The 18167-nt window shown below is 49.7% G+C and overlaps 7 protein-coding genes across 7 annotated transcripts; 3 read left to right on the top strand and 4 right to left on the bottom strand.

The window, feature by feature from the left end:
• Positions 1–2674: 2674 nt before the first annotated feature.
• Positions 2675–3758, top strand: KY384_001953 (uncharacterized protein; the record flags this gene model as incomplete). The annotated part of the gene is made up of 3 exons (XM_044810479.1): positions 2675–2792; positions 2843–3190; positions 3469–3758. 3 exons carry the CDS (start codon positions 2675–2677, stop codon positions 3756–3758), a joined length of 756 nt encoding a protein of 251 aa, XP_044672453.1.
• Positions 3759–3799: 41 nt separating this feature from the next.
• On the bottom strand, positions 3800–4534 carry KY384_001952 (uncharacterized protein; the record flags this gene model as incomplete). Its single annotated transcript, XM_044810478.1, has 1 exon — positions 3800–4534. The coding sequence occupies one exon, from the start codon at positions 4532–4534 to the stop codon at positions 3800–3802; it is 735 nt and encodes a 244-aa protein (XP_044672452.1).
• A 481-nt stretch (positions 4535–5015) lies between these two features.
• On the top strand, positions 5016–7104 carry PLB1 (Lysophospholipase 1; the record flags this gene model as incomplete). Its single annotated transcript, XM_044810477.1, has 3 exons — positions 5016–5765; positions 5832–6350; positions 6412–7104. 3 exons carry the CDS (start codon positions 5016–5018, stop codon positions 7102–7104), a joined length of 1962 nt encoding a protein of 653 aa, XP_044672451.1.
• Positions 7105–8693: 1589 nt separating this feature from the next.
• Positions 8694–10139, bottom strand: ARO8 (Aromatic/aminoadipate aminotransferase 1; the record flags this gene model as incomplete). The annotated part of the gene is made up of 1 exon (XM_044810476.1): positions 8694–10139. The coding sequence occupies one exon, from the start codon at positions 10137–10139 to the stop codon at positions 8694–8696; it is 1446 nt and encodes a 481-aa protein (XP_044672450.1).
• A 401-nt stretch (positions 10140–10540) lies between these two features.
• On the top strand, positions 10541–10975 carry KY384_001949 (uncharacterized protein; the record flags this gene model as incomplete). Its single annotated transcript, XM_044810475.1, has 1 exon — positions 10541–10975. The coding sequence occupies one exon, from the start codon at positions 10541–10543 to the stop codon at positions 10973–10975; it is 435 nt and encodes a 144-aa protein (XP_044672449.1).
• Positions 10976–11769: 794 nt separating this feature from the next.
• Positions 11770–13017, bottom strand: KY384_001948 (uncharacterized protein; the record flags this gene model as incomplete). Its single annotated transcript, XM_044810474.1, has 1 exon — positions 11770–13017. The coding sequence occupies one exon, from the start codon at positions 13015–13017 to the stop codon at positions 11770–11772; it is 1248 nt and encodes a 415-aa protein (XP_044672448.1).
• Positions 13018–13298: 281 nt separating this feature from the next.
• KY384_001947 (uncharacterized protein) lies at positions 13299–18018 on the bottom strand (the record flags this gene model as incomplete). The annotated part of the gene is made up of 5 exons (XM_044810473.1): positions 13299–14597; positions 14652–15875; positions 15965–17328; positions 17381–17732; positions 17788–18018. The coding sequence occupies 5 exons, from the start codon at positions 18016–18018 to the stop codon at positions 13299–13301; spliced, it is 4470 nt and encodes a 1489-aa protein (XP_044672447.1).
• Between the last annotated feature and the right edge of the window lie 149 nt (positions 18019–18167).

The raw sequence follows: 18167 nt of genomic DNA, 5'->3' as shown, positions 1-18167 counted from the left end.
TCCCTTCTGTACGGGGGAGAGCTCTCCCCGCCTCCCCATCGTCCCGTCCACTTCGCCGTGCGATCCTTTCCGTCCCGGCGATTCAATCGAAGCAGTAAGCAGCAGGAACAATGGTTGAAGATAGTTGGTGGCTGCATATTCTCATGGCCTACCACCCGTGTGTACGCAACCTTTGCCTACAAATCAACACATCAATGCGCGGCGTGCAGTAGCATTCCGTCTATTCGCTAGGCTTGTCTGCAACATACTGCACCCCCCCATGTAGTAAGAGATCGGGGGCTCGATATCTCGCTTATGCATGTGCGATCACATCTCCTGCAGGCTGACGACAGGTGCTGGATCTAATCCATGCAGCTCCGCTGGATGAAGACCATTGATTCCATATTACTTAGCACCGTCGGATGGGGGCGAACGAGCAACGGCGCCCAGAGGCTGTGATTGTTGCGTTGGGGTTGCAGAGGGATCAGCGTGGGATTGATTTTGCAGCTCCCAGTGCGAGAAAACCGAAGTATCGTGGGTGCTAAGCCTTGGTCTTACGTCTTCATTCGTGTACAATTCCTGACTATTGACCAAATTCGTGTTCTGCTCATGCGAAAACGTAAGTCACCTAGTCTTTGGTGGCGGATTAGCAACCCTCCTTGAGTAAGAGCGCTACCCGTTTAGTAGCTGCTTCTTACCCGAATGAGGAGCGTTTCGATATTGCGCAATGTGTAAAACAAACAGGAGATCCGTGGGTGACTGGTCGCCGCGGAAGCTAATGAGCTACGACGATGGCGCACAGCTTCGCGTGGGGGGGCTGGTGGGGGTGCAGAGTACTTTTAAGTCTCGACCAGTCTGGTGCTTGCTGACGTCCCGAGTAATCTTGGAGATCCCCTATGTTGACGATGTTGATTACAATGGGTCATCCAATTGCGTTTGTGTAAGCCAGCATGTCGCCCTTATCATTTTGGCCGGAGGTGAGCGAGACTGAATCGCTATTCTTGAGATACCCGATCAATTGATCCCCACCCGGCTGCTTTGAAGACTACGGGCAGCTTTTCGGGTCTGAAACACTTGATGGCCACTCAGAAGTACTATCAGCATGCTATAGCAAGTCGGTCCTTTGTGTGCTGCAAAGGAGTGCGCTGGCCAACACTATGTAATTGCTCCATCCTGATACACCGCCTTTGGAGCAGATATCTCCGTGTTCTGGTATTTGCGGGTTTGTTTGTTTGTGATGCTGCTTGACCAAGCAGCAAAAAAGGTTGCAGTCATGCGTACAACGTTCTGCAAATTATTTATGATAGGCAAGACCAAATCTTGGCATTTTCAGAGCCGAAGCATTCGTTGTGGAGTCTGTAAACGCGTGTAGGGTTTCAATATTTCAATGCATATTGACGGGATAATGATCGACCTACTATCCGAATTGTCTATGAGAGTCGAGGGTACTTTTCATCACATCCTACAATGGGTTTCACTCATTTTACAACGCATAAGAGAAGCCCCTCGATGCGTTTCAGCAATAATATTTATTAATCGCTGCTAGATATGATGAATTCATTCTTTTCGAGTTGAAGTCTAGAGTGACATACGAAAGCATAATCCAGAGTCGAGTTCATTAAAACTTAGACTTGCACTTAGGCCCTTGCCCACTTGAGGTCATCCGTTTGACTAGCAGAAGTCAGTTGCATAAAGAAAAAGGAAACTGTATGATCGGAGCGTGAGATGGATGCCGGTGCGGAGACGTCTGCTCTCTGGGCTCCCAGAGATTTCGCCCTTACCGAACGTGATGAAGAGCACCCGGAACTGATGCATCTTGCCAACAATATGTGCAGCTATACGAGCGATTTTCTTTTGTGGCGGAACGCAATCACAGCCTGATCATGTCTTGAGTATTAGTGAGGGTTTAAATCTTCGAAGATCTGGCGAACAAGTCATTATGGCTGTCTGGAAAACGCTGAAATAAAATAGAAAGCTCACACAGATCTCATAATATGGTCAAAGACGGGGTTATCGTCTGCAGACCAAGGAAGAAGATCCTGGCGAGACTTTTCAATTCTTGTCTGCTAAGCTGAGGGCGACCGTGAAGCAGCCACCCCATGCAAAAGGTAAGGCTTACTTCAAAAGACATAATATTTTGAAGTCGCACATCGAATCAGCAAGAGAAAGGTCACAAGGGTAGCCGGTCTTGGGGGTCTTGGGGTAAGGAATACTTTCTCACCACGCTGTGATGGTCGAGAGCTTCCCCTTTGTGTCGAGTTAGGCAAACCCTGGACGATACGTGGTAGCGTGAATTCAATGTTGCCTACCAGATCGCTCCGTCCCTGAAAGTTCAGTCTTTACAAAGTTACTCCAGATATGCCGCGACACATGGGACGTCCTGACTTCACAGGCAATCGAAATGCTGCATCGTCGTCCAGTTGTGGTTTTCAAGTGACTCAAAAAGTTCTCAATATCATGTTTAAAGATATTCTTTAAAAGAGATCAGATAAGCATGGGGCAAACACTGGCGTAAGATACTCGACGCGTCTATTCACTTATTGCAGAGCCGCTCCCGAAACGCCAAGCCGCCCCTGGACTTCACTTGGACATCAATCAAGTTCACTTTATTCTCCTCTCTGTAATCAATGTCCACAACACTTCACCAATCCAATTCTTCCAAAATTTCACTTACTCTTCTGCTTTGAGGGTACCAATGGCACCTTCAAAGCGTAAAGCAGAGCCATCAACTCACTCTTCTGCCCCGGCTGCTAAACTGGGTAAGCTCAAAAAGAAGTTCAAAAAACGGCTTCATCATCGCGCCCAAGCAGGCAGTCACTCAGTGAAGTAAATCGTCCAAGATCACTCCGCAGCTCAACTTCAGGCAACGACTCACCGGAGGCAAACACAAGCACAAAGTCAAAGCCTATTAAAAAGGGTGTAGCAATCAAGTCCAAAGGTCCGAAATCGCCCACCAAATCCAACAAATCTCGACGACAAGCGAACGGTCATAGTACGGTTGTCAATGAATCACCATCCTCTAAAGTATCCGTCAACATTTCATTGAAAGATAACTCGTCTCAAGATGACAGTGACGAAGGCCATGAAGAATCTGATGGCCCTCAGTACTGGCTCATGAAAGCTGAGCCTGAATCACGTATCGAGAAAGGGAAGGACGTCAAATTCTCAATCGACGACCTAAACGACGCAAAGGAGGCGGAGCCCTGGGACGGTAAGTCACATTTCTCTTGTTGCGGATGCATATCATTGGCTGACTTGATCATAAAGGAGTGCGAAATTATGTTGGTAGGTGTTATGAAACTCCCAGCAGCCAGATAATGAGACTAATTGCTTGGTCTCAGCTCGTAATAACATGCGGGCCATGATGAAAGGTGATCAAGCATTTTTCTATCATTCCAACTGCAAAGTCCCTGGCATAGTTGGGGTTATGGAGGTCGTAAGGGAGCATTCGACGGACGGTCAGTTTTGCTCTCTTTCTCTTCCACTAAGATAACGCTTACCCTGCCGCAGAGTCGGCATTTGACCCTAAGCACCCATACTATGACGAAAAGTCCAACCGAGACAATCCGAAATGGTGCGTTGTCCATGTCGAGTACCGTCGGAAATTCCAGAACATGGTCAAATTGAAGGAGCTTCAAAAATATGGCAAAGAAGGTGGCGTGCTACAAGCTATGCCATTGCTCAAACAATCGCGGCTAAGCGTCTCGAAAGTGTCGAAGAATGAATGGGACTTTATCATGACCCTGGTAGATGAAGATATTGAGGTGATTGGAGCATGAGCCTTGCGACGGTGGCATAACCGGCAGCTCGGTCTTTAGTATCATTTCTTGTTGGCCTCCGGTCTTAGAGCGTACATTCTCACAGGGTACAGTCCCAATCCCTTAGGGAACCCCTTCTGAATCTCATTTGCGACGATGGTCAGCCCAGCGTCCCGGAAAATGTCGAGCAACTTCTCATTTGTCCTCGTGACACTGCTATCATCCTCATCGTATACATCCTTACCATCATGACCGTCTCTGATATCTTTCGTCGTGTTCTCCTTGACTATGATCCACCCATCAGGCCGCTTAATTGCATCTCTACACCTCTTCAAATAGTCCACCAAGTGCTTGTCGGTCAAGTATAAGGTGCACCATTGATTCCAGATCAAGTCATACTTCCCCATTTCTGGCGTCCAGTCTTCGATTCCCTTTACAAACACCTCGCCAATAGTCCCCTGCCCCTCAAGCTTTTGCTTCCCTGTCTCCTTTGCAAATGACTCGACAGGCTCGACCACGTCAACGATAGAGCTGATGTCACTCAAAAAGCCTGCCGTCACCCTGCCAATGCCAGCGCCACAGTCTACGCTGATCATAGGCGAGGGAGCGGACGGGGGATGCTGGCGGAGAAGCTTGGCCCAGAAAGCAGCGGAACCGCGCAGGTCGGTACGTGAGATCTGAGGATAGCCACCGAGCATGGAGTTGACGGTCGGAGGATGCGAGGACCAGTAAGCGATCGACTTTCCCGGTGAGATTTGGGCATCAGGTGAACCGGCTGGGGCTCTAGTGGAGTCCATGGGAAAGCAGAGGGATGTGTAAGGCTCAGACTGAACGAACCGACAGACTACCCGGACTGCTTACTCTCTACGACCGATAATCGCTCATCGCTCGACGTGGTATGCACATCCAGCCTGACAACTATCATTATTATCAGTAGTTGCTCAGCATGCGCTGTCGCGGTATTTCCCCAGAATGGGCTGTGGCTGAGCGCTAGAGTAGAGTAGCCTAGAATTGCCCCTGAAACGGCTGATCTGCAGTCATCAATTGGGCTGTACGAGTACCTGCACCAACCCTGCACCTGCACCTGCACCTGCCAGGCTCAGCTTTGGCATCATGCCACCAACAAGGCGCGTCGTGTGCCTCGTTTGAAGGTTGTATAAACGACCTTCGCCCACATCGTATGGCCTTCTGGCCCGCGACTTTGGACATATGAAGTTTTTGGACAGCATATAATATCATCTAGTCTCTCTCATCTCTTATAATACAACATTTGCGAATATGAAGATACTTACGGCCTCTCTCGAAATATTCGTGCTTCTATCAACCTTGGCTGGCACCACGTGCAGCATCCACCTAATACCGAGTTCCCAGCAAATACAGAGCCAACATCTGGCAGCTGAGTCCCTCCATGCTCGAGCATTCGGAGTTGCGCCCAACGGCTATGCGCCCAAAGGAGCAACATGCCCTTCCACTCGCCCTTCCATTCGAAGCGCCGCCGAGCTATCTACCAACGAGACAGAATGGCTGGAGAAGAGACGGAACAACACAGTCCAGCCAATGGCGGATTTCTTGCACAGAATGAACATACCAGGGTTCGATGCCTCGTCGTACATAAACAACAATAAGCAGAATGCCACTGCCTTGCCAAACATCGCTATTGCAGCCAGTGGAGGTGGCTACCGCGCCCTACTGAATGGGGCCGGAGCTTTGAAGGCGTTTGATAGCCGGGAAGTCGATGGGCTCACGGATGGTCACCTTGGGGGCTTGCTTCAGTCTGCAACTTACTTGGCTGGTCTCTCAGGAGGTGGCTGGCTTGTTGGATCTGTGTTCGTGAACAATTTCTCTACGATATCCAGTTTGCAAAACGAGAATACAGGCTCGGTCTGGGAATTTGGCAATTCCATATTCAAGGGGCCGGACAAGGGATCCATACAACTTCTTGACAGTGCGCAGTATTATGATAATGTAGCAGATACGGTCGATGATAAGAAGAACGCTGGATTCAATACGTCCGTGACAGATTATTGGGTAAATGCCCTTGAACCAAGCATGTCTAACGACCGAACGCTTTTTGGTACTAACTGAATTACACAGTCAAGAGCACTAAGCTTTCAGCTTGTAAATGTAACGGATGGTGGACCAGCTTATACATGGTCTTCCATTCAGCAGCAAGATAGCTTTTCAAGTGGCCAAAGCCCGATGCCTGTTCTCGTTGCTGATGCGCGAGCGCCCGGCGAAAAGCTCCTTTCTGGCAATACGACAGTGTACGAGTTTAACCCATTCGAAATGGGCACATGGGATCCGACGACCTTTGGATTCGTGCCCCTTGAGTATTTGGGCTCGAACTTCAGCAATGGAAGTCTGCCGGACGGCCAAGATTGCGTTCGTGGAATGGACAATGCTGCATTTGTAATGGGGACGTCGTCTTCACTATTCAATCAATTCTTGTTGCAAGTCAACGGTACGGACGTCCCAGATCTGGCCAAGAAGCTCATTACCAAGATACTCAATACTCTCGGCAACGACGATAACGATATCGCTGACTACTCTCCGAATCCTTTCTTCGGCTTTCATAACGAAACCTCCCCGAACTCTCGTACCCAGCGCCTCACCGTACGTTCATCAGTCTCTATGTCATCTACCCCCTCAACCAATGCTAATTTCCATATTTTAGCTCGTCGACGGAGGTGAAGACCTCCAAAACATCCCCCTTCACCCCCTGATCCAGCCCCATCGTAATGTCGACGTAATCTTCGCCGTCGACTCCTCAGCTGATACCGACAACTTTTGGCCGAACGGAACATCTCTGGTCGCGACCTACGAGCGTAGCCACTCGCAGGAAATCTCGAATGGGACCGCCTTCCCAGCCGTCCCAGACGTGAACAGCTTTGTAAACTTAGGCCTCAACAATCGCCCTACGTTCTTTGGCTGCAACTCTTCCAACACGTCCTCCATGACCCCTTTGATCGTCTACCTGCCCAATTCGCCATACGTGTTCCAGTCCAATTTCTCCACTTTCACGGCCTCCTACAACACTAGCACACGGAACGCTATGGTTCAGAATGGCTACGAGAGCGCGACTCAGGGGAATGGGACCATCGACCGCCAATGGCCGACGTGCGTGGGATGTGCCGTCTTGAGCCGGAGTCTGGAGCGGACGAATACTCAAATGCCAGACGCATGTCGGGATTGTTTCCAGCGGTATTGCTGGGATGGACGAACGGATTCGAGACAGCCATCCGCAGCCTATGAGCCTCCCTTTAAGGGCGCGTCGATCAAAGTTAGCGCGGGTGAACATGCATTTGAGCGCAAGAACCTGGTCGCTGCGGCTGCGGTGGTTGTTCTTGGTGTGATCGTCGGAGTGTAATGCATCATGGCGGTGGTTTGTACATATAATTTTCTCTTCTGTTCATAATTTCCTACTCTATCTTGAATCACGACTTCACGATTTGGATTGGACGGGTTATATATGTAGAATATTGGATATACTAGCGAGGAAAATCGAAGTTTCACCAGTTATTCGTATTCGGACTTGCAGGTTGAGCCTCTTGTGATTCTAGTTGTACCCATGGAGCATGCAGCAGGCCATGGGTTAGTGTTGTCCAGATAATATGATAAATACTTCACCCTACAGTACACTTCTTCAAAAATTCTCCTCCACTTGCGTACGAGACCTATATCTATCTTTTCTGACTAGACGGCAGGCAGCTTTTGATGTAATGCTTTCAGGAACTTCTCTACATTCCAGATCTAAGCCTTGACCCATGAAGAGGCTTTCATGTGGTCCTAGAATAGACTGTGATTGGGTTCGAAGATCACAATATTCCACAGACAAGAGCTTTGTTTCTTCGAAAATACCCCTTTGTTTGCTCGATAGAGAAACGTAGGCAAGGCTTTCAACCACTTGCCCTGGCATGTACAGCAAATATGTTCATCCTTGAGCCTCTTGCATGTCCTTTGTCGTTTGATAGCCCGCCAAGAAGTCTCACTAAAGAGAAAAGGGGGAAAATCGGCACTATTGCAAACAGCCACCACAGGATACACATGTCCAATTGTGAGATACCTTGATCATACAAAGCCTCTTCAAGACCATCCAAATAGTGTAAATCTTCACATTCATGCTTGAATGATGGAGGGCGAGGTCCGCTGATTCCGCCGCCGGTTTTCGCCACTGTGTTAAGAAATAAGCTTCATATAGCCAATACGCAACACCCCTCTCATCACCCAACACATGGCCTAGTGGTCAGCGGTTCTATCAAGCGGCGCCCACCAATCGACTGAACGATCGTCCTGGGTTCGAGTCTGTGCTAACATTTCTTCAGAAACCCCTATCGTTAGCACAAATCCCCTAAATAAAAGCACTTACACATCCCCTAGCACTAACTCCAGGGACAGGTCTCTCCTGCCAAAGGCCAGCCGACCAAGTGAAAGTAACTCGACCTGGACTTGGAACCGGTTGCGAGTGAATCCTTCGAGGTTGGCTCCGGGGACGTTCCACGGCGCGCTATCTACGGGGATGGTATGAGTAACAGGAGGAGGCCTGGCCCTCCCCTAAAACCGCGCACAGTAAGTTGCCTCCCTCTCTCCTCAACACGAAACATTTCACAGATGGTGGGCAATGCTTGATAGAACATAATATATTTTTTCCCTTCACCTAGCTGGCTCTTAGCGTCGCCATCCTGAGATGTTGAGACGGCGTTGCACTTTGGTATCGACACGCCCATTTTGTTTTGAATATTTAGATTTCAATTTAATGATTCTTTTTTAAACCTGTCTAGCCATCCATTGACCAGCTCTAGGAGCATAAATTTCTCAAGCTTGAGTTCTTTTTCTAAGGTATGCATCGCCTAGCAAATATTGTATTGACGCGCGTGATGCAAATTTCAACTTTTGACCACCCATTCGATTACTTTTTAGATGCTTTTTTCAAGAAAGAAAAGTACGATATCATGTTTCCTAGCGGTCACGATAGTGGCCAGCGACCAGAAAAGCCAGCTCGAGCGCCTGCTTCTCGTTCAACCTTGGGTCACAGTAAGTAGTGTAATTGAGATTCAGATCGTCTTCAGTCAACCCTTCGCTACCACCTACGCACTCGGTCACAGCTTCGCCGGTGAGTTCCAGATGCACCCCACCTAGGAAACTTCCTTGCTCCTTGTGGATGCGCAACGCGCTCCTGACCTCATCCAGAATACTGCTAAAGTGTCTAGTCTTGATGCCAGAAGGTGTCGAAAGGGTGTTGCCATGCATTGGATCACACTGCCATACGACAGTGTGACCGCTGTCGCGAACGGCCTGAATATGGCCCGGAAGTAAGAGATCGACGTGTTTCTCTCCGTAGCGTGTGATGAGCGTGACTTTTCCGATAGATTTGGTTGGATTGACAGCATCAAGGAGGGCCACCAGTTCAGCAGCCTGCAAGGTTGGGCCCACCTTGATACCAATAGGATTCTCAATACCACGGATGTATTCGATATGGGCGCCATCAAGCTGGCGAGTACGGTCGCCAATCCAGAGGAAGTGGGCAGAAGTATTGAACCAACCTTTAAGATCATCGTGGCGTGGGACTGCACTGTGACCATTGGGCTGAGTATGCTGCGTCTCGATCTTTGATTGGGACTTAGTCTGAGGATGAAACTGAAGACGTCTCGTCAAGCTTTGCTCGTAGTCCAACAGGAGTGCTTCATGGCTCGTGTACAGATCAACAGTTTCCAGTGCACTTGCCGTGCTATCGGCACCTACAGTCCGCATAAATCGAAGACTTTCCGTGATACTTTCGACGATCCGCTCATACTTCGCCTTAATGGCCTGGTCTTTCACGTGTCCAAGTTCCCAATCTAAGGGGTTATGGAGGTCTGCAATTCCAGAAGAGAGTGCTCCTCTGATGAAGTTCAAGGTTGCCGCTGAGTGCATATATGCGGAGACAAGACGTGTAGGATCCGGGGTCCTCTCATCGACTGAGTATCCATTGAGGATGTCACCTCGAAATGAATGTATTTGCCGTCCATCATGATTCTCCATTGGGCTTGATCGGGGTTTGGCAAATTGGCCTGCGATCCTAGCCACACGGACAACAGGAAGGTTCATGCCCCAGATGAGAATCAGACTCATTTGCAGCAATAGCTTGATCTTGCTCTCAATGGCGTCTGCTTCGCAATACTCGAAAAGCTCGGCACAGTCACCACCCTGGAGGAGGAACGCATTTCCAAGGGCGACCTCACAGAGAGATTCTCTCAGTTTTAATATTTCGGTCGGCGTGACTATCGGAGGGACACGATTGAGTTTCTCCAGTGACTTCTGCACCGCAGTAGCTTCTTCATAATTTACATCTTGTTTGATAGGCCGAGCCTTCCAGGAAGACGGTGTCCAGTTGGGAGCTGAATCTCTTTGTCCAAGACTTCCCATGACTTTCGAGACTCACAAGTCAATGTCTAAATGACTTTCTTCCTTGCGACTTTCGTTTGAAATAGATTCTCCTCTCAATGAGATAGGTTCTCAAGAATATGCTATTCAAGAGGGTCTGCCGTAAATAAAGGATATACCCCGTCTTGCACTATATCTAAGTCATATTCCGTGAAGAACCCCTCAGATCTCCAAAACCTTGAAGCAATGTGTAAGAGAATGTTAAGATCATCCCAAAATCGAGCGGTTAAGGGAGTCATAGCTCTCCAAGCGCCAAGCGAGCCAGCCCTCTGCCTTTCCTCTCACACTAGAGGAAAACCCAACCTTCATCTATAATACTCTTCACCTTCAAAGCTTCTGCACTCGCCAACCTTCCTCAATCTTCTGCAACCCATCGACCAGACATGGCAGAACCTCAGCCCCCGACAGTCACAGAGGGGATGGACGACGCAGCTCTGCCCCCTGCGAGCGCCGAAGACCGCAAAGCGGCAGCAGCAATGGACGCCCTCGAATCGTCTCGCGCTGTAGATGACCAAGAAAATCAAAAACCCGCCAACGCAGCCCAAGCAGATGCAATTAGTCAGGCTATTTCACGGCTCGAGCTCGTTGACAAGGCCGGCAAAGTATCTACGGAAGATCCCAACGAGCAACGAAGGAAGAAGAGGGAGGAAGAGCAGAAGGAAAAGGAACGAAAAGCGAAGATCAAAGTGAACGCAGAGGATGTGGCTTTCTTTGTGGAGGAGTGCGACATGACGAAGATGAAGGCGACGGATTTCCTAAGGCAGTATGAAGGAGATCTGGAGAAAGCTGTCAGGGGATACATTAGGATGTGGGCTTGAAAAGGCTACACTGAGTTCCATTCACCTGACATGCGAAAGATGATTATGCGAACGACTGCAAGGTAGAGCAGATGCATTAGATGTACGGACGAGCACTACGGGAAAATATACCGTGAAGGTGCATACGCTTGACGCAGGGACGGAGAACTCTGTTCAGGCCTGTTCTTAGGTCGATCGCAAAACAACCTCACCTGCTTCATTGCAATAGAATATCTGCTATTCGATCATGCCAGCACCGAAAAGCGAAAGGTCTATGTGGTCGGCATGACGGCTCCTCCTCCTGAGAGTCGACAGACATGCGGTCTTCGTCGCCGTAGATCAAATCTTGATCTGCTCTCAAAGATCGAAAAGATACCTTCCACGTTCCTCGTGAACTAAACCTTGACTTTTGCTTGTGCGATAACAAGCCAATTCATCAAAGTTTCATACACGAGCAATTTTGAAGAAGCTAGCGCTTTTCAAGGTAGAACGAGCACAGGCAAATCACAGAGTCTGCAGAAGTACGCTATGCTGCGTGCCCACTGTCATATGTTCCAAGTCGGAATAGGGATTATTACTTCATCAACGTCCGGGCTGAATCCGGGCACGGCTTTTTCCGTATCGAGTATGGGCGTCCGATTTGAAGGTGCCACAGCTCTCTTGCTTGATTGATGGCTGAACTGAAGTCTCACAACGGGCTGACTGAAGGCTCAAGGACTCAATGGTAGGATGCGGGTCAATGAATCTCTATATCATCTACTAATACAAGGGTATCTCCCAATGATATCGGCTGAGACCATTATAAATCAGCACACTCATTCCAAGTCCTTGAATGCAAACACATCTCTCTGACCCTTCCCTATTTCTTTTCCCCGTTTCCTCTTCTTTCGCCTCTTTCTTGGACGCTCATCATCGCTGCTGTCACTTCCATCCTCGCTATCCTTCTGAGCCCCGTCCCTACCCCCTTCATCCTCCGCATTCACACTGTCCTCATCCACTTCCCCTCCCTCCTCCCAAATCTTTACCACCATGCCTCCACCACTAATCAACCTTCCTTCCCCAACACATCCAAGTCCCACGACGCCATCAACCTCATCATGCACGACCCCATTCCCTACAACCTTCGGCCTCCCTCTCCCAGCCGGCACATCCAAGAACCTAACCATCCCATCCTCACATCCCACAGCCACAGACCCCTTGCCTCCACCCTCCTCCTCCGGCATCGTAGTCAGCACATCAGCACCCCCACCCTTTCCCCCAATCACGACCGTAACCTCACTATCATCCCACCTCCCTACATCCCAAAATCTCAACACACCCTTTTCACCCCCGACAACGGCTTTGCCAGCGCAGATGGTGCTAGATAATAATTCTTCATCTTGGTCTTCAGACTGAACGAGCACGCCTTTGCGGAGGTCGGTAATGGCTACTGTTGCGCTGCCTGTGGTGAGGAACTGGATAGGGTCGGTCGAGCTAGCGGAGCTGGTCGATTTCTGGGGAATGGAGGCGATGGAGGTTATGTAGTCGTCATGGATAGCGGTGTGAGTTTTTATGGGTTTGGAGGAGATGTCGTTGGAAGCGCGGATGTCGTAGATGTGGAGCGGGCCGGAGTCGGTGGACAGAAGGAGGGTGGACAGAGTGATTGGGTGAAGGGTAGTTGGTGTATCAGGTCTCTGACTGTAATTTGACGCGTCAATGTATGGTGTTTTAGGGGAGAGGTGTGGATCATACTTGTGGAGAGGGACTGCGATTTTGGACGTGACTTGGCCAGTCTCTGTAGATGCAAGTTTCACGATCCCATCTCTGCCCGCCGAATAGATATTGGCGCCATCAGGCGAAAAGGCTAGAGACCGACAACTGCCCTTGTGACGCCGGGTCCGCCATGCTATTTCTACTGTTCCATAGCCATTTTGTGAGGGAGACTCCTTGGACGCGGATGGAGGGAGCCGATTCAGTTGAACATGGCCAGATGCGAGGCCGAAAGCAACCAATGGACTCGAAGGATGAGTAGCTTGAGCGAATAGGTCAGAGGAGAGCGGGTATGTGCAGAGAATATCGAGCATGGACTCGATAGGTTGAAGATGGCTTCGGCTAAAGCGCTAGAGTCAAAAAAAGGAGGGGGATCATTAAGTCTGCTAATCAATTACAGTCTTTCCACCTTGGTTCAATGCTTTTCAATTGATGTTTGCGATAAGATATTGAATTTGCAAATGAGGAACTCGACACTTGGGCTATGTCGACACGCATAACTTAGAGGCAGATAACATCATGATATCTTTGCTTCAATCCAAAACGAGCAGAAGAGACTTCGTACACCCCATCAAGCAGCATGCTATGTTCACATTCAAACCTTCTTGACCTTCGCAAGCAGCCTCTCCTCGAGCTCTCGCATTGCTTGCGCCCAAACGCCGTACCCTTTGACAGCCTTGATCCTCGAGTCCACAAACTCTGACATCTTCTTCTCATTCAGTGCTTCTCCATAGCATACCTTCACGCATGGTTTGACGCTCAAGCCCAAAGCGCTAGTTCCTTCTCCGGCGCGAACTTTTACCTCGAATGTGACCTCTACTTTGGTCCTCATCGCCTTGATGAAGATAGTTGAGCGTACTGACATGACCTCGTCAGCAGTAATTGTAGGTTCAATGATATAGCCCACACCCAGGGCTCCCACTTGTTCGCCAGTGGAGCTAGCAAGATCCCAGCTTCCGCTCACGAAAGCCAAAAGATTCTTCGGCTTCGTCCGTGATTGCTGGAGGCATTGCAATTGAGCGCGGATAATTTGTAAGAAGAAACGCTGCTCCGTTTTCAAAGACCTGGGATGATGTTCGTCGGCGTCAGCAATATAGGTGAGACTGATGGGCGCGCCGTTACCGGCGGCTGCTTCGATGACTGAGGAGTTTGATGAAAATGCAGCGGGAGAGAAAAGTAGCTGGATCGCACGATCGTAGGTAATGGCAATGTCATTGCCAGAGGCCGAAGTGATCAACCAGCCATGAGTCGCTTCCAATTCGCTGACCGAGAGCTGTAAAGCAGCAACTTCGGCCACACTCCATCCTCGACATTCGTCGCGTAATCGCTCGGCTTCACTTATGGACTCGGCACAGTATTGCTTGCGGGTCAGGGTCGTTTCCAAAGCGTCTTCTCGTTCCCGCAGTTGATCTTGCAGCTCCTTAATCATGTGGCGCTTTCTCTCGAGATCTTGCTCGACACTCGCAAGCTGCTCTCGAGTCTCCTTGAGCTCCTCTTGATCGCAGCCAGCTAATTCCTCTACGTGAGCCTGGGTGATTTCGACCTGGTTGAAGAGCTTTTCATGCTCTTTGGACATATGGGGTAGCACAGGCTGTAAGAGTTGTTCCTGCTGAGCCAACAAGCGATCGTCTTCCTGCATCCCTCGCTCCGTTGTAAAGAGACCTTCTTTGAGACCTTCGAGCAGCTTCATCCGCCATTCATACCAGATGCCCTTACTCAGCAGCCGGGCGTTTGTCTTGACGTTCTTGAATTGGTTGTCCATGATCGGCCTGACGTCCGCCGGGGCAGAGATATATTCTCGAAATAATGGTGGGTTGTCATCGAATGTGGCTTCTTCAATTTCTTTGACCACCTTTCGACCTTCTGAAATATAGTTCTTCAGTTCACGGCACGACTACACGACATGTCAGCATTTATTGGACTTGATCGTTCTTGAGGGCCAGCATACATGTTGGTACAGTTCCAGCATTGGAACAGTACATGCACCTGCGACAATGCACATTTCGAGGTCATTTGCAGTTTCCCCATCATTGACCTGATCGACGCCTGGCCTCGAGAATTGCTCAGTCGAGTTTGGGACTACAGTCTGTCTTCTTTTCGTTGTAGTGAGTTCCATAAAGCGGATGCCGGTCATATTTAGGAAATCTTGCAGATGTATGCGATCGTCTTTCTCCAGAGTCGCTTCAAACGACATCGGCCTCAGTGGGCTCTTTGCTTCAGCGTTCTTAAATCGAGATTGGTCTTTTGGAGTGGTATTGATATTCAGTGGCGAGGCGTGAGTTGACGGAGTGCTCAGTCTGGCGGTGCCTACATTTTCTCCCTGGCTTTGTCGTGTGGAACGAGTGACTCGGCTTGGGAGCGTTGCCTTCGATACTGGTGGTGGCAGCTTGACCTTCTTGATAGGACTACTTTCTCTACCTTTCAGTCTCTTCGGTGTGTTATCCTCGTCACCATCATCATCAAGCTCGGCTGGACGCTTGCCTAGTAAACCTTTCGCAGCACCAACATGCAAGCTTTTTCGTGGTTTTGTCTTCTTCTTTTGCGGACTCAGGCTATCAATCATATCCTTAAGGTTAGCTGTCACGTCCTTATCGTCATTTAGATCCTGCGCATCCGCTTCTTGTTCTAGAATATTACGGCCGTTTTCTCTACGCTTTTCTTCGGCTGTCTCGTGATCGATCTGCTTTTCCATTTCTTGAAGATCTTCAAAGCGAACAATTGATGCAGGTTCAACACGGGGAACAAAGGGCTTTGCAGCTTCTCCGATCGAAGCGCGCCTGTCGAGAAGAGCTGTAACACGAGGAGAACCGAGTCCTTCACGGTCAATGCCAAATCCTGAAGATCTCCGCTTGCGAGGCCTTAAAATCTCACTAGGCGTCACTCTACCTGTTACAGGATCTTGAAGGAAAGGAGACGCAGGCGATCTCCCGATCAAGGCTGATCGATTGTGATTCTTCGCAGAGCTTATTTCAGCCTGGAAGAGCTTCTTAGGGGACGCACTTCTTAAAGTAACGTTCTTGGAAGGTGGAGTCTTGCCCGGAGTTGTTGGCCGAGCAGGCTGGGGCGTCGCTTTCTTCGAAGGCGTCGCAGGCTTCTTCACCGGCGTGACTTGACGTGACTTGGGAGTCAGGGACACCCTTCCACTGCTACGTCTCTCGGCGCTGTCTCGAGGCTGAGAGACACTAAGACTGGGGCTGCCAGTCTCTGAAGTCATTGCAGATTTCCGAGCTTGGGTCGGTAGAGGTCTTTCGTCCAGGAGACCAGCTCCCTCGGCTTCTGAGGGGAGCCATCATGAAACGGCGATTCAGCAGGCAACTGCCCGGCGTCTACTTGGCGTTCCATCAACGCTTTAGCTTCCATCTTGTCGCCAGCATTTATTTCCTTTGGCAAGATGGACCCGATAGCGGAGGTCACGTCCATTTCCATTGTTTGGTCTTCCAGTGGTTCAGTACGCTCGGTGATTGGTGGAAGGATACCTCCTGCAGCATATGTGAAATCCATGTCCATGTCAGAACCAGCATCGCAATCTTTCGGCCCTGGAGATCCGGTATTCCCAGACTGAACAACACCTCCCACTACAGCAGTGAATTCCATAGTCATTTCTTCAGGGTCGCTTGCAGGCTCCCCGTCTTCAAGGTCCGTCGTGTCCTGTATACCTCCTACGGTAGTCGTAAGGTCCATAGTCTGATCTTCTGCTATACTGAACGCATCACCGGAGGATCTACGTCGACCTACACTACTTCTCCGCTTTTTTGACGTACCAAGAGATTTCCTCCGACTATTCTTTGGCGAAGATGTACCGGCTGAGGTTGACGGCAGTATACTGCCCATAGCTTGCGTTATTTCCATAGTCGCCTCTTCAGTCTCGCCTTGCCCTTGCGCTTCTTGCACGATTCTAGCCTTGAAAGCCGGTGAGAAGGGATTGATATTTTCCTGATCTAGAAAGGCGCTCGTCTCGCCAACTGCTTGGGCTTCCCTGTTCTTTGCTGCCCATGGTTTGAAGGCGTCGGTAACCTCATCGTTAGCCATTTCCATCGTCATGTCTCCATTTTCGTCGTACTCAATGCCTTGAGTGCCGGCCTGACTGGCTGCTTGCTGGAGAGCTGCGTCAAGCCTTCCGCTTGAAGTCGTGCTGTCTGTACTATGAAATGTAGTTTCGTCACCATCTACATTAGTCAAAGTCTCTTCTTCCACTAGATCTTTGTCGTCATCAGACTCCATGGAATCACTGCCCTCTTCAGCGGTTTCGAAAGCTCCAGTATCGTCATCGCCCTCTGAGTCTCCGCTGAACGGGCTTGACGACAATTGATTTGGGTCATTGAAGTTCATAGGCGGTACGGTAGAGCTACGACGACGTTTCTTTTGATGTAGATCTCGCTGATGCTCTGGGGAGCGCGCCACTTGCATCTCCTCTAGCCCTTGCGGCGTCGAAGGAGGCTCTGAAGCATCTGAAGATGGTTCTTGAGACTGTCCTCTACCGTATGGCAAATTTTGATCCGAGGTCACATTGGAAGCCCGACGGACTGTATTGGTCGACGCAGAAGATGTAGTAGAATCTTCCTGTAGCTCAACCACGTTCCATGTGTGGAGCGTTGCTTCTGGTGCGAACGAAACTCTGCGGTTTACTATGTAGTTCAATCAGCTCAGATCCTATAGCTTGGGGTTATCGGAATGTACCTTGGGATTTGCGGCGATCTTCCTTCTGCGCCTGCAGTTCTTGCCGTTCTTTTTCTCTTGCCGCAGCCTGCTGCTCCTCCTCTGTTCGTAGAGCCACCCGGGTGGGAGACTTTGACGGCGATCCATGCGAACGGTCATCTGTCTTCTTTGGACTCTGAAAAGGGTCGTCTTGTGCTTTCGGAGAGTTTCTCGAAGGCAAAATTTGAGGCGCTTTGGAAGGAGAAGATTCTGGCGTCTTCCTTCCGCCACGCTTGTTCGGCGACCCATTCTTCGAATTGGACGGTGAGTGAAGTTTTGGCGGTGACACAGATACCGTAGCTTTCAGTATGGATTTAAGGCGAGGCAATGAGGGCTGTTCGATCTTTAGCATGCAGCCACCAATCTGGGTTGCCGGTGGTTCAACTTACTCGGCCTTGATTTCCACTTCCTTCCTTGAGTGCATCAAGTCCACCAGGACCCAAACTTTTGCTACGAGACTTTTTCGCAGCTTGTTTCGCTTTAGCAGTCATTGAGGATAATGCTGCGGGATCCATGGTGATGTTTTCCTTGTCGACGCTCAGATCTGGAGTTGGTAGATGCGCGATAGATTTACGAGTCTGGCGCAGTCTTGAAGCTGTGGGGCCTGTTCTGTCCGCCATCTATGAAGCGCTCAATTCTTCCCTTTGGTTAGTATGCCGGGGTTGACTCTGTCTAAAGCTCGCGACCATTTAACCTCAGATGTAAACAATCACTGTTAGCGGCGGCTTTGTTCCGCTCTTTGTGGCTAGCGAGGTCTTGGCGCACTTAC

The sequence above is a fragment of the Bacidia gigantensis genome, assembly GCF_019456465.1.
Source record: "Bacidia gigantensis strain McMullin 20006 chromosome Unknown contig_134, whole genome shotgun sequence".
In the NCBI taxonomy this organism is placed as follows: domain Eukaryota; kingdom Fungi; phylum Ascomycota; class Lecanoromycetes; order Lecanorales; family Ramalinaceae; genus Bacidia; species Bacidia gigantensis.
Note: the sequence above shows the minus strand (reverse complement) of the source record. Positions and strands in the feature narration are given on the sequence as shown.